This window comes from Trematomus bernacchii, unplaced genomic scaffold (genome assembly GCF_902827165.1).
Source record: "Trematomus bernacchii unplaced genomic scaffold, fTreBer1.1, whole genome shotgun sequence".
Classification (NCBI taxonomy): domain Eukaryota; kingdom Metazoa; phylum Chordata; class Actinopteri; order Perciformes; family Nototheniidae; genus Trematomus; species Trematomus bernacchii.
In genome coordinates this window covers 7,280,698-7,299,549 of record NW_022987821.1, presented here as the reverse complement: position 1 = coordinate 7,299,549, position 18,852 = coordinate 7,280,698, and the positions used below count along the sequence as shown (strand labels likewise).

Sequence of the window (18,852 nt, the reverse complement as noted above, 5' to 3'; positions counted from 1 at the left end):
TGACAGCCTATGATTTTTATCGTGCTGAAAGCAGGAGGATGTCGTTATGACCTGGCAGGCTGCAGGTCCGCGCTCTTTAAATGTCTGACATAGCTGCGAGGAAAAAATATCCTAAAATCAGATCGCTGTTTTGGCAGCAGTGATATTTAAGCAGTATTAGTTTTAGTTGCTTTCTTTGTGGGATGATCCACTGGATTGAATGGGTTATTGATATAGGAGGGATACAAATGAGCAATGACAATGATTTGGACAAAGTAACGACAATAAAATGTAGGGCTGTGCAATTAATCGTATTTTAATCTCGATTACGATTTTGGCTTGCAACGATTACGAAAACAACGTAATCGAAATAAAACGATTATTATTTTTATTAAAAAAAAAAAAATGTTATTATTATTATTTTTATTTAAAAAAAGAAAAAAAATGTTATTGTTATTATTTTTATTTTTTTTGGTTTTTCAGTTGAATTATACTTAAAGTTCAGGGTAATCAACTGTTAAAAACATACTGTTCACATTTTTGTTTCAATAAATGGATGTTTTCAAAGTAAATGGATAATCGTTTTTAAAAATCGTGATATCAATTATTGACCAAAATAATCGTGATTAGGATTTTTGCCATAATCGCACAGCCCTAATAAAACGTTAACATAAATATTAATCATTAAGCCCTAATCCGAACTAAACGTCCCAAAAGAGGGTCTAAATTGCCTAAAATTACAATATGATGGTTATTTTCATACAGATTAATGTCACCTAGCTACTGAAACATAAATAAATAGTATACGTTATCCATTGAATTTCTTTCATATCTTCTATAAATGACTCTCAAGTCTCATTATGCACACAGGAATCTATATTCAGTGTAAGTCAATATTTGCTCCGCTGAAGATTGGTGTGCAGCTCAGTCCATTGCAAGTGAGGATGTTGCTCTTAAAACACACACAGTTCAAACAAGCAGTACCTCAGGCTTCGAGCATCGCGAAAACACCCACACACTCACCCCTCCCACACACACACATATATTTTTTAACACAATTCACCCCCCATTTCATTCTCAGCTGAAAGCAGATGCTTGATAACTATTCAGCAATCACACTCTTCTTTGTCACAAGCGGCACTCTGCATTCACAGCAGCAGCAGGCTGTGTCAGCTCCACACAGGGAATTTAACAACCTGCTACATGTGTAAATGACAGACTGTGCTGTGAGAAATAACAACTGTATTTATGGAGATATCTCTCAACCTCAGCTCGCAGGAAATGTGGGGAAATAATCAGGTCGGAGCGTGAGATGTGTTATCCCTTCAAGAGCAACGATTCCTCAAAGTGACGGTGTGCACGGACAGCAAAGCTTCACATTTACAGTAAAGAAACACAGGATTTCTCTTTTAATGTGTGTTGATTTGAGCAGTAAGACAGCAGCTGTAGAGGAGGAATAGTCTGCATGCATGAGGACATCAGTCGGTTTGCCATAAGGTGTTTGTACCAGAAAGAAAATAAGGAACTTTATGTAATAAGTATTGAAACAGAAATGGCATTTTAGGAGCCTGCTACAATATCCCTTAGCTGCTGCTGCTCTATTTGTTGGGCTTTCTATAATTACTATCTATTATTACTTTCTTATGGGTGACATCACAGAGACTACGTCCATATTTAATGCAATTTATGAGGTAAACACACAGTTAATCCGTCCTTAAAGCTTCAGGTTGTGAAGAAAACACCCAGTTATGTTTCGTTGAAATGGTTACTTCCTCTAGCTAGTTTGTGCCGCTTCTGATTGGTTGCGCATTGGAGGTAAACATGGTCAAAGTTGATATCATTTGAACTTTGAGCGCAGCAATTTCGATGTATCATGTGAATGCAGCTTGACACTTATGCTCTTGTGTTGTTTCCTCTTCGAAAGCCCCCCAAAAAAGATATGCCATGGTCCAAAAATCGTGTATAAGTCGAGTTGTACTCCTCACGGACACTTCTATGTCCTGTTGAAGAGCTCTGGAAAAGCCTGCCGTGCAAACCTAAAGTGTTTTTCTTTTATAACACAACTTTAATGCCAAGCTGCAGTTGTTTTTTTAATGTCCATATTGGCTCTCTATTTCCCGTGCAGCAGGGATGGGAACTCACCAAATTACTGCCGCTTTCATTAATTGGCCACAAATTGAATCACTGTTGTGCTATAGCGTCAGTAATTGAGAGGTGTTTTTAATCAAACTGTCATGCACTATTATCTCCTTTATGTGACATCTCAGGTGGGTTAGATTATATAAGTTTATTTAGAGGAAGTTAGCAACAAGGCAGCTTCAGTTCAACCATTTAAGTGTTTTTAGTTCTGGTGTTTTCAACCTTTTTCTGTCCAAGAACATGTTTCTTGTGTCCTTTGTCCACATTTTTGGACAGATTTGTAGCATTACACAGAAGCAGTTAATTCTGTCATTTGAACTCTTATACGATTATGCCGTTTGAACATGTGTGGAAGTATGCTTTCGGAGCGTTATCGAGCCACTACAGACATAAATGGGACCCTTTTTGGGGGGAAAACCAGGGGGTTGACTGGTGGAAAGCGAGCAGGATGTCGTGTCAAATTATCATATAATCATTTAAAACATATAGTCATATACTCTGATTGCCTTTTACACTGTTACATTGTGTTTTTCGTTTTGTATGTGTTTAACAGAGACACATGTTAAGGGTTTACATTTCAGGAGGAAGTATAACACGTGGATTTACAAATAGTTAAGGGTTTTGTGGTTTAATGGTTTGATGTTTAGATGATGCCTAAGATAATTTAAAGGTCACCTATCATGCTGTTTTTAGGCAATAGCATAGGTCTCAGATATATAAAAATATATAAAAAACATGTCTATGAAGTGTTTTGCTCAAAACACCAAACAGATCACCCATTCTAGCCATGCCTCATATCCCTCTATTTCACTTCCTGTTTCAAAAGTGCTGATTTGGGGTATAAAGCTTTAAAAAAGTAGGGGTCTGAGCTCATGCGGGACCCGGCAGCTACTGTCTAAACTAAATACTGCGGTGATGAAACGCCATATCATGGATTATCAAGGATTATTTCTGAAACAGTATGGAGCTCAAAGGCTTTCTCTCTTGCCGGTTATACCACAAGGTGAGTTCCTTTTTATTTCCTGCTTCTTCACACACATGCTCTCCAGTACAGGTTAGCTCTGAGTGTTAGCGATGCTAATGTAAACACCGACCATATTACGTCCAAAACAGTCGGGCATTGTTTCTGATAGCAACTTTCTGTGGGTCCACATTTCAGATATTACGTCATATCGGACGCAAATCTGGATCAGCTCCAGTTGTAGCCCCGTTTTTAGAGATTTGGGTACGGAGGAAAAGAGAGAGGGTTTTATTTTCTGACGCTGCGTGAGTTCCCAGACACACCGGGGACACATGTTGATGTAGAAAAGACATCAAAAAGCATTTTGCATGATAGGTCCCCTTTAAGGGTGGGACCAGATCGATTTCACTCGTATATTGACTTTCTTGATTACTTTATCAAATATAACAAAAGACCAACTTTGTCCATGAATCATTTATCAGTTTCTCTTAAGACTTTCCCCTCCCTTAACGTCTTCCTCGGTGGGGACAGCTTTACACAAATTGAGCCGTCTCTCCGTGGTTTCGCTCGGCTTGTTAGCGGAGTTCAGGAGCCCGGAGACTCGCATGACATTTTCAAGGAAGCCGACTATAGCCTGGCCTTTTGAAAGAAACAAGCCACAGAGAGGAAGGATCACTAATTAGCCCTCTGCGTCCCCGAGTCTCACAACTTACTGTCTTGTTAGACTTCACACCTCAAGTTCAACAAGTAATGTAAGAGGATATGACTTAAATTGAACTAAGTCGGGAAAGGAAACTGATTCTCTGAAAATAATGCATTGGAAATAATTGCCTTCCACCTAATCCATCTGTTAGCTTTACCTTGATGAGGATCAGTACTACCTGTAGTTTGCGAGCGCCTCAGAACACCACTTAAAAGTCATTTTTTAATAACGTGGAGTCTATGAATGGCAACGGCATAATCCCTGCATCCATTAACATTTGTGTGGCTTGGATCGCGGCTTGACCTTTGCAGAATTACACCATTAGTTATGAATGAAAAGCCTATGAATGGTTTAAGAGCAGAACAAGAAGTTTTGTATCTGATCTACGAGGTGGAGCTGTTTGAATCCCGCCAGATGCAGCAATCGCTGACAATTATTTAGTTTAGGTCTAATTGCACATGATGCAGGCGGGCAATTAACAAAACAATGTGACACAAACATAATTCACTCTCTTCGCTAATTGTATTGACGGATCAGAGAGCTGGTGAACGGCAGGTGTTCATCTGCAGCTCAGAGTAGGAACAGATAATGCAATATGTTTTAGAAAGATTCTTTTAGACGTCTTTTTGGAGGAAATTGCGATTTATGACAGTAACTCTATTTAAGAATTAAATAAATATAAGATTAAAAAGTATAAATATGTATTTAAACATTATAAGTTCAAGGAAAAATGTGCATTAAAAAAATTAACATATTTTTAATAATATAAGAAGTTTAAGCAACTCAATTTTCGCATGACATTTTTTTAAGATAATAAAGAAATTAATTAAATGAAAGTCAAAGTGAAATACGTGCACTGTAAAATTGCTCATCCTCCTATGAAGAGGTTAATGTGTTGATGTAGTCTCTCACATCCCTCTCTGTGTCCATCACATCTTCTAAGTTGGTCAGTGAAGGACTCCTGATGGCTGATGACTTCCCTAATGAGCCATATTGAGTTTTACTTTCATGTCAGCAGTCATTTTGTCACTCTCCTCAGATGATGGATATCTCGCCGGGGAATGAAACTCTTCAAAGTCTGATTACAGTGCAACTCGGCAAAAAGAAACCCCTCCGAAGCCCGAGCGATGACCTGCAGCTCCGCGTCTCGAGCGCGCGTAATCGCTACTCTCTCTCCTCTCCCCCTCTCTCTCTCTTCTCTCTCTCTCTCATCTCGTCTCATTCTCTCTTCTCCTCTCTCTCTCTCTCTCTCTCTCTCCTCTCTCTGGAGAGCCGGTCAGCAACTCACAAACATGTTTTTATCTTTGGTAAAAGCAAGAGATGTCACTGTCTGATGAGAAATATGGAAGAGTTTTTAAACTGGTGGAGTTTCACTACAGCTGTGTGCTCTGTGGTGGAGGGAGAGCTCAGCTTTAACCCTGCTTTTATGTGAAAAGAAAATCGAAAAAATAAAAATCTTCTCTCAATGTCTAGTTAATAAATAAGCTCATTGTTGTTGAAAATCAAAATCAAAGAAAGAAAAATCTCGCGCTTTCACACCGGAGTACTTTTCCCCCCCGAACTAGGCCGATAGGAGGGGGAGATTTGGTTTCACACCAAAAAGGATCTGGAACTAGTCCCTAGTTCGCGTGAACCTCTTCACCCCCAGATAGTCCCTGCTAGAGAGGTGGTACTTTCCTGTGGAGGAAATGGTTCGTGGGTGTGTCGGCCACACTAACAACTTCTGATTGGCCGGGCGAATTGCAAACCACGGCCCGTAAAACTCCGAAAGGTTTTGTGAAGCCGCCATTTTATTTGCATTACATTACATTACATGTCACTTGTTAGACGCTTTTATCCAAAGCGACTTACATACTCAATACTGTGGGCAATCCCCACAGGAGCAATTTGGGGTGAAGTGTCTCAGGGACACAACGACATGCTGACTGCAGTGGGGTTTGAACCTGTGACGCCCTGATCCCAACACCAAGGCTCTATCCACTGCGCCACACGCCTCCTTTTGCTCGCATTAGCATTAGCCCAGCGCACCAACGGAGAGACTAACTTATGGCAACACAAAAGAAAAACATGGGAGCGGTGGAGTGATGAGGAGGTGTCGGCGCTTCTGGCGATTCACTCGGAAGACGCGACCCAGCAGCTTCTATCTGAACAGCGTGTACATTTTTTATTTAGCACAGTCAAGACAGGCACAATTACAATAGTGCAATAATAACAATAACGGCATCATCACGCTGTCCCAGGTGTGTCGTATGCATAGTAAATAGGCTCAGCAGCAGACGCACCTTAGTGCAAAGATGAATAGCAGATAAACCACTACAAAGTAAGCCTGACAGTAAGAAGTGACGTCAGCGGCTTCATTTGCCTAATCCTCCCTCAGGGACTTATTCCGGTGAGAACGCGATCTGCTAGATAGTTCGAGGACGAAAGAGTTCGGGGGGGACAAGTACCGGGGACAAGTACTTGGTGTGAAAGCGGCTAATGTCTTTCTCTCTCTCTCTCTCTCTCTTTCTCCCCTTCTCCCCCTTTTGCAGGCTCAGAGCCCCCCAGGCCTCACACACCCCCTCCGGGTGAAAAGGACGAGGAATGCATCGTCCTCTCCGGCTCCGACAGCGATCCAGAGCTCAGTCGGGGGAAAACACAGACTCCCAGATCGCCGGGAGGCAAACAGAGCGAGGGTGAGGGTGAGGATGAGGATGAGGATGAGCCTCCGAAAGACAAACAGAAACCGGAGGAAGAAGAGGAGGACAAGCGGCAGCAGATCAGAGACAAACAATCAGCCCCCCCCCACCTCCGAACAGAGGGTAATCCCAACTGCAATCTTCTTCTTTTCATATCTAGGGAAATTGGCTGCGGCTGCATTGTCACCTGCCCATATAATGCTGTTTAATATCATCACCTCGAACCAATAAGGGACTATATCTCACTCCATATGGGGCCGCGCATTATTATTCTTACTATTATTAGTAGGCTCTCAGGGAGCTACAGGTGATATTGAATGAAACTTCCCCAGAGTGCATCATGTTTGAGAATCAGAATCACATTTTTTGGCAGGTACGGTGACACAGACAAGGGATTTGGTGGTGTAAACATACACAACAGAAGAAAATAATGTCAAAAATATAACAATTATATAAAAAAAGGACGGTTTTACATTAAAAAATTTGTATTTACACCAGATTTCAATATACAAAAGATAAAAAAATCAAACTTAGTACAAGAATATACGTCGATATATGACTAACTGCCGTGTATGTGTGCAGAAATGTGCAAGTGAGCGCCGAAAACAGCTTCTGATTGGCTGTTTTTTTGTATTTATTTAATAAAGTGGACTACTTATAGAAAAGACACAAGTTTCCTTCGCCCAGCGGCTCTCCCTTGTCCACTCCCGTTACACTTGTACATGTCTGCGGGTCTCAGAGGGATGTGAAAAAACAAATTACACAGTGTGTAATATTGCAAATTAAGACCTCTGTGTTCAAGTGCTTGTGTCTCAAAGGGATACGCAAAGCAATACATTGCGCTAATTACAAAGAACTAATTAAACCGTGTGCAATATGAAGAGCTCCAACAAAAATACTAATAATATTGCCAGACTAGCAGAGTCTAAGAAAAGCTTGTGACCTGAGCGTTGCCTCTGAAACATTTTGGGGTTATTAAAGGAAGAAACCGAACAGTTCAGGGCCGAGTAAAGATGGGAATATTGTAGAAGCCATTTAGGGTTTTAACAGGCAAGCTATCAACCCCTATTACCCTTTAACGTGCTCAGATCAGTGTGTAACAACTCGGCACACACACACACACACACTCTGAGATCTATTAGTGTGTGCCCCCAGATGTCCAATCCCACTGCTGCTTCCCCCTCTACTCTCAGGCGTAGAAATACAAAAGGTGAGCGAAAGGCCTCCTGTTGAAAACACTATTTAGTTAAAGTCACATGTATGTATCACACATGTATGATTGATGATGAATTTATGAGGAGATCCATGAGGTTCCTTTAACAATAACAGCCGACAATTCAGGTCCAAGGAAATGTAAGTAAGGCTGCCAGATTGTATAGAACTGATCAGATTTGGCATGTCAAACATTTGTGAGATATTCCAGGGGAACCAACTCAAATATAATGTTGCGCCAGACTTTGAGACATGGGACCAGATCCTTAGTAATCAAATATTTTTCCTAGCAGCAAAAGTAAGCCTCAAATCACTATTTAGACCCGCGTTAAAAGCCCCGTGTCGATCAGAAATGGCACTAAAGAGACACAGTGGGGTGTCCGGACACGTTTCTGTCCGTCTATATGTGGCCGTGTGTCTCTCCATCCGTCCCGTCGGTTAATTTGTGAGCAGCGTGGGTTTGCTATGAAACACAGCGGTTGTCCAATAAAAGTGACCTATGGGGTCAGGAGCGGAGCCTAATGATTTTCCGCTACCTGGCCGTGGTTTTTTTTTGAAGGCAAAGCGCAGAGCTGTCGGCCGCCCACACATCTTGATTGCTCTGAGATTACTTTCCTCACAGCACAGACAGGCAATCAGTCCTCCCCCTCCTCCCCTTCTGTCTCTCGCTCTACTTCCTGTCTGTCGCTATCCCATCCATCTGCATGACCCAAACATTGCAACACACAGCTTTTCTACCGGATGTTAGTTTAAACGTTACCGCAAACGCAAACGTCCTCACACTTTTGGTTGTATTATTTCTCTTCTGTTTCGATCCGGCAGAAGATGAGATGACTCAGTCCAATTAGGCGTTTGTTTTCTCTCTCTCTCTCGCAGTAAAATAACAGATAAATCCCTCGGGGTGTTTTGAAGGCACTGTTCATACTGTGTAAGTGACAGTCTAATAAGACGGCTTTGTAAGATGAATTGCCCCCATCGTATAAATGGCCCACTTAATGCAGCTGGCGTGCAAACACAGGAAGGGGGGGTGAAAAAAAAACTGCTTACGACAAATATAGGGTGCACATTGCAGGGATGCTAGGTTTCATTACAGATATGGAGGGACAGATAGATGGGGTTTTGTAAAAACGCTAGTGTCCTGAAAGTTATTTTAGCTTGTAGCACGGCACACTGCCTTCTCCTGGGCATAAAGTGGCCCATACGAGCTGATGCCGGGGTGAGATCAGAACAGCCTGTACCAGACCCGGGGAAATTGCACGGCAAACATAAAAATGAAAGATATGGCCGGTGAACATGATAGGTCAGCGAGAGGAAAAGGCCTAACAGGAAGAGCTCACCTTTTAACAAGAAACATTAAATAAAAAATGCATCACCGATCTTTGACAAGGTCTTCGAACGTTGTAAAATTAGTTATGGAAAGTGCATTTACTAATTCCTGTCCTTAAGTAGAATTGTGAGGTGCTTTTCATTCCATTTTATGCTACTTTATGATAGCATTGGTTTAAATAACATTACATATGCATGACTGAACGGGCAAAATAGAGTAACACTTCGAAAAAACATTGTTTAATATCATTTATTAGGGGTCAAACAACACACAGATTGCATCCTATTTTAATTGAAAGGTCGCTATCTTGATTGGTGAATGAAGCTACGTTATATCAACTTAACTCCCGTCTAACTTCAAACCAGAAAAGCGCAGAGAAAAACACAAGTAAAAGAGATGTCTTATTGAAAACACTCTAAACTGTTTTGACTTCAGCAAAAATGCCCGTGTCCTTGTAAGACCCCCATCAAGTAGAAATGGAGAAAATGTGTTTGCAGGGCCTTTGATACAGCAGGGTCAACCCTCGTAGTATTCAAATAGACACACACATTCCCATGAACACACACACACACACACACACACACACACACACACACACACAGACGAGGCAGACAACTGGCCATGCAGAGTGATTTAAGGCGAGTATCGTCAGAGTGCTGTAGGTCAGTGTCTAAATGAAGCGTGGTGGAGCAGCGGCCGTCTCATTTCCACCGCTGACCTTTCCCTGCTCGCTGCTTCAGGATGAGCGAGCAACACGGCTGACATTAATGACCCGCTCCCTCTCTTCCCTTCCTCTGTTTCTCCCCATTTGTTACTGTCATCTTATCTCTCTCCCTCTCCTCTCTCTCTCTCTCTCTCTCTTGGTGTTCAGCAAAATCTCACACGGACATGTTGGAAGTAAATCACTCGTCTTCTATGTGGAGGAATACTAATTGCAATCAGGACTTTGGCGATCATGATTGATATTTAAAAGCCGTGCTACGCTCATAGAAACTTTCCTGAGTGTCCAGTGCACTGAAATGCACAACAAAAGTGCACTGAATTCAGGTGAAGACGACTTATTTTAACTTGATTTAAAGTCTTATGTTGATGCACAGATGGTTTAAGGTAGCACAAGTACAAGTTAAAAGCAACTGTCTTCATTTAAATGTGACTCAATACTATTAAAAATCTGCACTTATCGATGCACTTCTTTGAATAAAAGGCAATTGTTTCTCGAAAGAAAGATTTCTACGCACAGCATGGAAGTAAAATAAGTGCTCTGTTTATTTAAAGGGGTCCAATTATGCTCATTTTCAGGTTCATATTTGTATTTTGTGCTTCTACTGTGTGTCTTTTCATGCTTTAATGTTCAAAAAGGTCTTTACTTTTCTCATACTACCTGCCAGCCCCTTCAAATGTCCATCAGCAAAAAAACTTGTCCCTAAAATCAATGAATAATGCGTATAAATAATAATAATAATACAATTACAAGCATTTAGCATCAAGTCAGGTCTGTTTTTGAGAGACTTCCTGTCTTTATTCAATGCTCATGTCGCTGTTTTATAGATAATGTGGTAAAAACAAAGCATTAATTAATATAAATGTCATTTTCAGCGCTTATATTTTAATATATTCACTCTATTTCGGTGCTGGAAAGTGTTCAAGACAGGCTGCTTTAAGACACACGTGTAGGTTGGTTGTTATATCAACGGGTGATAGCATAAGATTGACTTTCATTCCTAATTATATGAAAAATGTCAAAGGTAATTATTGAAACATTTTCATTTCACATTCTATAATCAAGTGTTTGAAAGCAATAAAGCTAAATATTTATTTTTCGAGCGTGCGCCTCGTATGCATTTTAATGATCTGCTACAAATGTCATATCCCCCTCAATATTGTGCCGTGTGTAATAAATGTGAGGGCTGCAGGAGTTTAATGTCTCTGCTAGTCGGAGCATCGGCAGAGGAGCAAACACAGCTGTGAGAGCCAATAATGAGCCAGTAATATATACTCTGAGAGATATTAGCCTCTTCCTCTCTCCCTGCAGAGACTGCTGCTGCCGGGGCTAATGACGATGATGAGGCCGATGATGAAGAAGATGACGCTTATACCGTCTACCCGGGACTTCAGTTCTGCGCCAGCCCTTACACTGACCGGATATATCTCTACACAAAGGTACTGCTGAAATAATAATCCTTCTAAAGATCTCTCCGTACAACAGAACACAAATATATATCGCATACGTAAAACACCACCTTGTGCCCATTATTAAAATATATGTCTCTCTTCCCACGGACCCTTTAGTTATAAAACACTTCATCACTTTACACATCTGTTCATCAAGGATTACAATACTTCAGGATTACATTCATTCAAAGTAGGATTTTAGGTGTATATCAGTATGTAGTGTCTCTACTTTAAAGAGTCCTCTCCTGCTGATGTTCAGGTGTATATCAGTATGTAGTGTCTCTACTTTAAAGAGTCCTCTCCTGCTGATGTTCAGGTGTATATCAGTATGTAGTGTCTCTACTTTAAAGAGTCCTCTCCTGCTGATGTTCAGGTGTATATCAGTATGTAGTGTCTCTACTTTAAAGAGTCCTCTCCTGCTGATGTTCAGGTGTATATCAGTATGTAGTGTCTCTACTTTAAAGAGTCCTCTCCTGCTGATGTTCAGGTGTATATCAGTATGTAGTGTCTCTACTTTAAAGAGTCCTCTCCTGCTGATGTCCATGTGTATATCAGTATGTAGTGTCTCTACTTTAAAGAGTCCTCTCCTGCTGATGTTCAGGTGTATATCAGTATGTAGTGTCTCTACTTTAAAGAGTCCTCTCCTGCTGATGTTCAGGTGTATATCAGTATGTAGTGTCTCTACTTTAAAGAGTCCTCTCCTGCTGATGTTCAGGTGTATATCAGTATGTAGTGTCTCTACTTTAAAGAGTCCTCTCCTGCTGATGTTCAGGTGTATATCAGTATGTAGTGTCTCTACTTTAAAGAGTCCTCTCCTGCTGATGTTCAGGTGTATATCAGTATGTAGTGTCTCTACTTTAAAGAGTCCTCTCCTGCTGATGTTCAGGTGTATATCAGTATGTAGTGTCTCTACTTTAAAGAGTCCTCTCCTGCTGATGTCCATGTGTATATCAGTATGTAGTGTCTCTACTTTAAAGAGTCCTCTCCTGCTGATGTTCAGGTGTATATCAGTATGTAGTGTCTCTACTTTAAGAGTCCTCTCCTGCTGATGTTCAGGTGTATATCAGTATGTAGTGTCTCTACTTTAAAGAGTCCTCTCCTGCTGATGTTCAGGTGTATATCAGTATGTAGTGTCTCTACTTTAAAGAGTCCTCTCCTGCTGATGTTCAGGTGTATATCAGTATGTAGTGTCTCTACTTTAAAGAGTCCTCTCCTGCTGATGTTCAGGTGTATATCAGTATGTAGTGTCTCTACTTTAAAGAGTCCTCTCCTGCTGATGTTCAGGTGTATATCAGTATGTAGTGTCTCTACTTTAAAGAGTCCTCTCCTGCTGATGTTCAGGTGTATATCAGTATGTAGTGTCTCTACTTTAAAGAGTCCTCTCCTGCTGATGTTCAGGTGTATATCAGTATGTAGTGTCTCTACTTTCAAGAGTCCTCTCCTGCTGATGTTCAGGTGTATATCAGTATGTAGTGTCTTAGCCTGTGTGATATATGTGTTCATCAAGTGTGGTCACATTCACCGAATTCACCACAATTTGCTGATGCTTGTAAACACTATCTCCCCGAAGAAAGGGATTGAATTCAAAAGCATTTCATGTTTTCTTCCTCTCAGACAAAGCTGGATGTCTTATTTATTCTCCTCTTGTCCCTTTAGTATAAAACATTGTACAATGTCTGATGCCTTTTATTTGAGTATTACATTTCAGACGGCAGCTATCTGAAGACACCAAACATCTCAGAAGTGTCAGCATCGGGAGCTTTTTTTTAACTGAAAGTCTGAAGTTTTTATTCCACAACGCAGTGAGAATAAGTCCAAACTGAAAGGGCATGCATGAGTTCAGAAACCCACACCATGTTTTGTTCCTCCCCAGCTTGTTCCTGTCACATTCAAACATTGAACAAAGCATAATGAATCCCTTTATTTAGCGCCAAGTGCTGCAAAAAACAATACACTTAACCAAAGATGAAACGTGCTGTTCTGCCACTCTTTGCCAATTAGCAACCTGTACAGATGTGATTCCAGTTAGGGTAGAAACTACTCTTACTAATGCTTGATATTAACCTTGATTGCCTCCTGTCTATTATCAGAGGAGCTTGTTTGAGCTTCTCTCTGAGATTGATCGAGGCTGTGTGGTGAAAGAGAAGCTCTTAAATCCACTCATATTCTTTAGGTCAACACAAATTAAAGGTTCAGGAATTACCAAAGGATTACCAATACCATTTAAAAAGGATCTGCAGAGCCTCTCTCCTACGTTTCCTCCTTGATCTGCAATCCTCCTGCGTTTACCAGCCCTAAGGGAGTCTTAACATTTCTTTATATTTGATTTATTTACATATATTTAAAAGCGCGGTCCACACATTTGACATGAAAGACAGAGCTTTGGAGCTAATAACACAATGTTTTCCAGCAAAAGTGAAGCACCTCATTGTCAAAAAAAGCTAATTTCAATGGCACTAATAAGTATACAGAATTAGGAATCTGGTCGAGTATTGCTTTCATCGACCGATCCTCAATTCTTCATGTATTTTTTTGCACATTGATTGATACCGTTTGTTGTGTAAGTGTTGCGCTGTCCGTGGTGCTGAAACAGATCTGAGGAAACCATAAAAAGACAGACAGAAAACACTGTTTTTTTGTATATTTCGCTGACTCAAAAGTCTTGTATATTTTGGTGTTTTGCTGCATACATTCTGTTTTTGTTCCCTCTTGCTTTTCCCCCATTTTATGGAAGACTACTGCAGTACTAAATCACCTGAGTACCGCTTTAACCGCTTAACCGCTTTCTACCGCTTTAAAATCACTATTCTCTTGACATACCTGGGCGCAACAACGTAAAATAAATGGACTCAATATTGCTCAAAATACAAAACAACTCCAGCTGCTCTGTTCGAACGGTAATGAACAACATCAGCAGTGACAGACTGCCGCCTGAGGGAAGAAGTGTAATATCAGTCATACATTTTGTAGATTTCCCCCGCAGTCATTTTGAAATAGCTGACCACAAACAAAGACACGATTCCCCTGCAGCAACCAATCATGTTGGATTTAAACAAAAGTGCAGGCGGCCTCTCTTGCTGTGAAGACTTTCATTCAGATAATCAAGTGAAATGCTTTTTAAGCTTCTTGTGCCATTGAACGTTGTGTTGCCGTGTGCATCTGATTACACCCCGGTTTATTCCTGGCACTTGTCTTGAGAGCCACTCGCCAACAAGACCTCCGTATTGATCGGATTGTGATGCTCGCCGCCCTTTTGTTTCATTCATGAGGGATCAGAGTCTTTCCCCAACTAAAGCAGATAAGAGGACCACCAGAGAGCTGAACTGAATGCAATATTACCCACAGTGTCGTGCACGCATGGCTGAGAAGATAAGCCGTGGAGATAAATGTCCCCCGCTGTCGTTTAAATGATAAACTGGAGGAATTTTTGGCTGGAAAGCTGTCACATCGGGATTATCCGCTCGATGCACAGGAAGATTTGTCCCTGGGGTTTGAATGAGAAATATTGAGAGTATTAAGAATTTGATGTTCATTTTCTTTGGTTGTTTAATTCAAGGATTCTCTGTTCCTACTTGAGGTGCAGTCTGTTACATGTCAACACCAGGAAGAGCATATTTGGGGGGGGTTTAACCACGTCAGGATGATTCAGACATGCATTATGTTGGGCTAAACTTATAAGAAATCCTTCGCTGTGATTACCGGTGTCATTTGTAACCTATAGTCAACATAAACATAACGGGTCGTTAATGTGACTTTAACTGGACAAATCGCGAATGTGATGCATGGAAAATCCTAAATATCCCAAATATAAATCACCCAAGTTAGCTCAGAGTTCATATTTAGCTATTAGCATCTAGCCAGCTTGTATCGATTCCAATAGAGAGGCGAAGTCGCTCCCCTTCCGGTGGAGCTCCATGGGACCTTAGTTCGGAAAAAGTATGTATTGAAGTCAATGGAGAGAGAAAGATTATCTTTCGATCCCGTTTGAATTGTGCCACGAATTACACATATGATGTTTGTCAATTTAAAAGATAATTTTGTAAGTCAAAAAAAACAAACTGAAGTAACACTTTCTTTTGTGTGAAACCGCTCAATGAACTACATCTCCCGTCTCGCACCACACACCGTGACGGCCGTCACGTTGGCACATTTCACTTCTTTCTTTCAGAATGAGGCGGAAAGTATTAAAAGAGGTGAAAATCACTCCAAGTCTGGGCATGTTGAGAGCTGTACATACACACAAGGGGAGTTAGTCGGTTCCTAAGAGCCAGCATGCGGGACCGGGATTCTGGGATTTGTAGTCTTTCTAGTTGCATATTTTTCATAGTCTTATATTTAAACAGTTTTACGACAAACTGTGACTTTTTTGACGTGGAAATTATTTTTTAAGATTGACAAACATCATATGTGTAATTCATGGCACAATTCAAACGGGATCGAGAGATAATCTTTCTCTCCTCATTGATTTCAATACATCATTTTTCCGTAATAAGGTCCCATGGGTCGGAAGTAGATGGGCGTGACTTCGCCTCTCTATATGTTTGTGAATAGACCAGTGTCTGATGGAAAACAGCATGCTTGTGTCGAGAAAAAGAGGGTTTTTTGTCCCTTTTTTAAAGTTCCTACAGTACATGCTAGTTTTGTGCTTTAAACCATGCTCCCTGTTGTCCTCTACAAACACTACAAACTAACCTTATGTAGCCCTAGATTATATGTATATTGGTCGCTGTCAATTCTCATTTAATCCCATATGTTAGCTAGCTTGAGCTTGCAGGATTGAGGCATGCAGTAAACAGTAAACCTTATACACATGAATTCATGTATTTTGTATTGTTTATGTCTGTTATTATTGTGAGTAGGGATGATATAGTACATGTCTTTCCTACTTCTCGCTGCAAACAGAACCAGCGGCTCCACTGTTCCCCCGACTCTCCCATGATATTTATTTTTGTCATAATCCAAACAAACATGTGGGCCTCTGTGCGCTGGAAGAAAACGCCCTAATGTTGATTTGTATCTCCAAATGCCTGTGTCAGCTGCCGACGGGTATTAACCTTTAAACTTCTCCCGTCTGTCCTCAACAAATCCAGATTTCAGACTTAACTTGAATTTGCTGGTCAGCCTCTTTCTGGAAAAAATGTCCCTGATGTTTGGCACAATCACAGAAGGCTTCTCAGGCTTCAAATTGGCAGTAGTTAGTGCTAATGAAGCAGTAATAACTAGCTAAATGTTCTTTATTGTGATTATTTATTTATGCAGGTACCTCCGAGCAGCGGCGGTATGATTACCCATAATCACAGGGAGGTACATTCATGCGGATATATGCAGGGCATTTCTTTTAAGAAGCATTATCTTCAAAGTAGTGTACATACATTAGAATAAAAACGAGAGATCACTAACGAGCTCCTTGGTTACCACGAGAATTTCCATGGCAACAAAGTGTGGGCAGATATAATTGGATCCAAGTTCTGCGAGTTAGTAATTAGAGATTTGATTGCTTGTCTGAAATTACCTGTAGTTTAATATAAATTGAGCCGCAGAACACAATGTAACACGTTTAGCTGCTGGAGCTGCTATTGTCATACATGTTTCATACAGGACTGAATGGCTTAGCGAGAATATTTTATTATAAATACTTGTTTTGAACCTCACTCTTTCTTACCCTTTGTTCCCAGGCGTCTGTAAGATTACAATCAAGGCTCCCGGTTCTCAATAGTGTTATTATCCGCTAGCTTTTCCCACAATTTCATTCTCATTTGCACCAGATTTGCACCAGAAATGTCTCTTATGAGGCGTGTGCTCTAAGCTACATGCTAACATCAGTGTGCTATAGTACCGTTCTAGTTGTGAAGGTATTTGTACATTGTTAATTGAGAATTTAATGTACTGTATCACCGCAGTTATACATCTTAAAGAGGCCCTATTATGTGTTTTGGGGTCTTCCCTTTCCTGTAGTGTGCTATATAGGTTATTGTCAGAGGTGGGAAGTAGTGGATTACAAATACTTTGTTACTGTACTTAAAGTGGACCTATCATGCTATATTTGAATAATATAGTGTAGGACCATACCTATATAAGGCATATTTATTTTTTTCTTTTCAAAATACCAAACAGATCATGCATTTTAGCCATGCCTCATTTCGCTCAAATTGCACTTTTTTACCCCTGTTTTTGCAAGGGCAGATTCTGTGAGAACAGCACCATCTACAGGCCTGGCATATGTACTACAGCGTCTCCAGCGCTTTCGAACGGCAATGGCCGTGGCTGTCTCCTCCTGATTGGTGGAGTTGGCCCAATAGCCGTAGCGCCACCGTCCTGACGTCAGGACAGTGTTCAAATCTGGATCAGTTTTTATCAGATCCGTTGCAGCCCCTTTTTTTAGAGATTTAGGTATGGAGGAAAATAGAGAGGGTTGTGTTTTCTGACACTTGGTGAGTTCCCTGGAACACCGGGGACACATATTCATGTAGAAAAGACCTACAAAAGTGCATTTTGCATGATAGGTCCCCTTTAAGTACATGTTTCTGGTATCAGTACTTTACTCCACTACTTATTTTTCTGACAACTTTTTACTTTGACTTCTTACATTTTGAACCCAAATACCTGTATTTTCTACATCTTACATTTCCCAAACAGGCTGGTTCCTTTAGTTTGAATGTGTGTTTGGTGGCGTGATCATTATTATTTAGTGTCATTGCTGCTTTTTAGGAAACTGTTGTTAATGAGAAAACAAAAAAGACACCCACCTTCTGTGACGCGATAAACCTTAATTTGACAGCATCAACATCACCCTGACATTTATCTGTGAAACAATAACGGTGCTGCAGCTGCGTCGTCGTTCCCTTTAAGGGGACGCCGAGTTACAGTGCACGGTTTTATTTCCCCGCCGTTGTTACACTTGGTGAACTCAGCAGCGAAGTCCCACCGGTCTCACCAACCGTTTGGGCGTAAAAACCCGAGGAGCCAGGGAGAAACCTCTGAGAACCATGAAGGGACTGTTTGTAGTGAAGTGGTGCCACCCATGTACCATTTTACTGCTTCAAAGGAACCACTGAGTGTGTTTTATGGATTCCTCCTCTGCTGGGAGGACTGAGGGAGCTGAGGGCCAGAAACTAATGGTCTCTCTTTTAAGGCATTTAAAGCTTTAAAAAAAAGAATAAAGTAGATAAAGGATAGATGGAGGAGGGATAGATGGATCGAAGATAGATAGATAGAAGATAGATGGATGGATAGATGGATGGATAGAGGATAGATGAGATAGATGGATGTATAGATAGAGAGATAGATAGATAGATAGATGATGGATAGATGATGGAATGTATAGATGGATAGATGGATAGATGGATGGATAGACAGATAGAGGAGGATAGATGGATGGATAGATAGATAGATAGATAGATAGAATAGATAGATAGATGGATGATAGATGGAGGATGGATAGATGGATAGATGGATAGATAGATGGATGGTATATGGATGGATAGATGGATAGATGGAAGTAGATAGATGGATAGAAGATGGATGGATAGATGGATGGATAGATGGATAGATTAGTATAGATAGATAGATGATCGATAGATGGATGGATAGATGGATGGATGGTGATGGATAGATGGATAGATGGATGGATCGATAGATAGATGGCTAGGGAGAGATGGCGATTATAGATAGATCGATAGAT

At 40.8% G+C, this 18,852-nt stretch overlaps 1 protein-coding gene across 1 annotated transcript in view; it reads left to right on the top strand.

The window, feature by feature from the left end:
- Positions 1-18,852, top strand: part of zranb3 (zinc finger, RAN-binding domain containing 3) — an 84,215-nt gene that overhangs the window by 40,113 nt on the left and 25,250 nt on the right. Inside the window, exons 14-15 of the mRNA XM_034150993.1 lie at positions 6,314-6,583; positions 11,032-11,159. Of these exons, the coding sequence (XP_034006884.1) occupies positions 6,314-6,583; positions 11,032-11,159 (398 nt within the window). The remainder of the gene's footprint in view (positions 1-6,313; positions 6,584-11,031; positions 11,160-18,852) is intronic.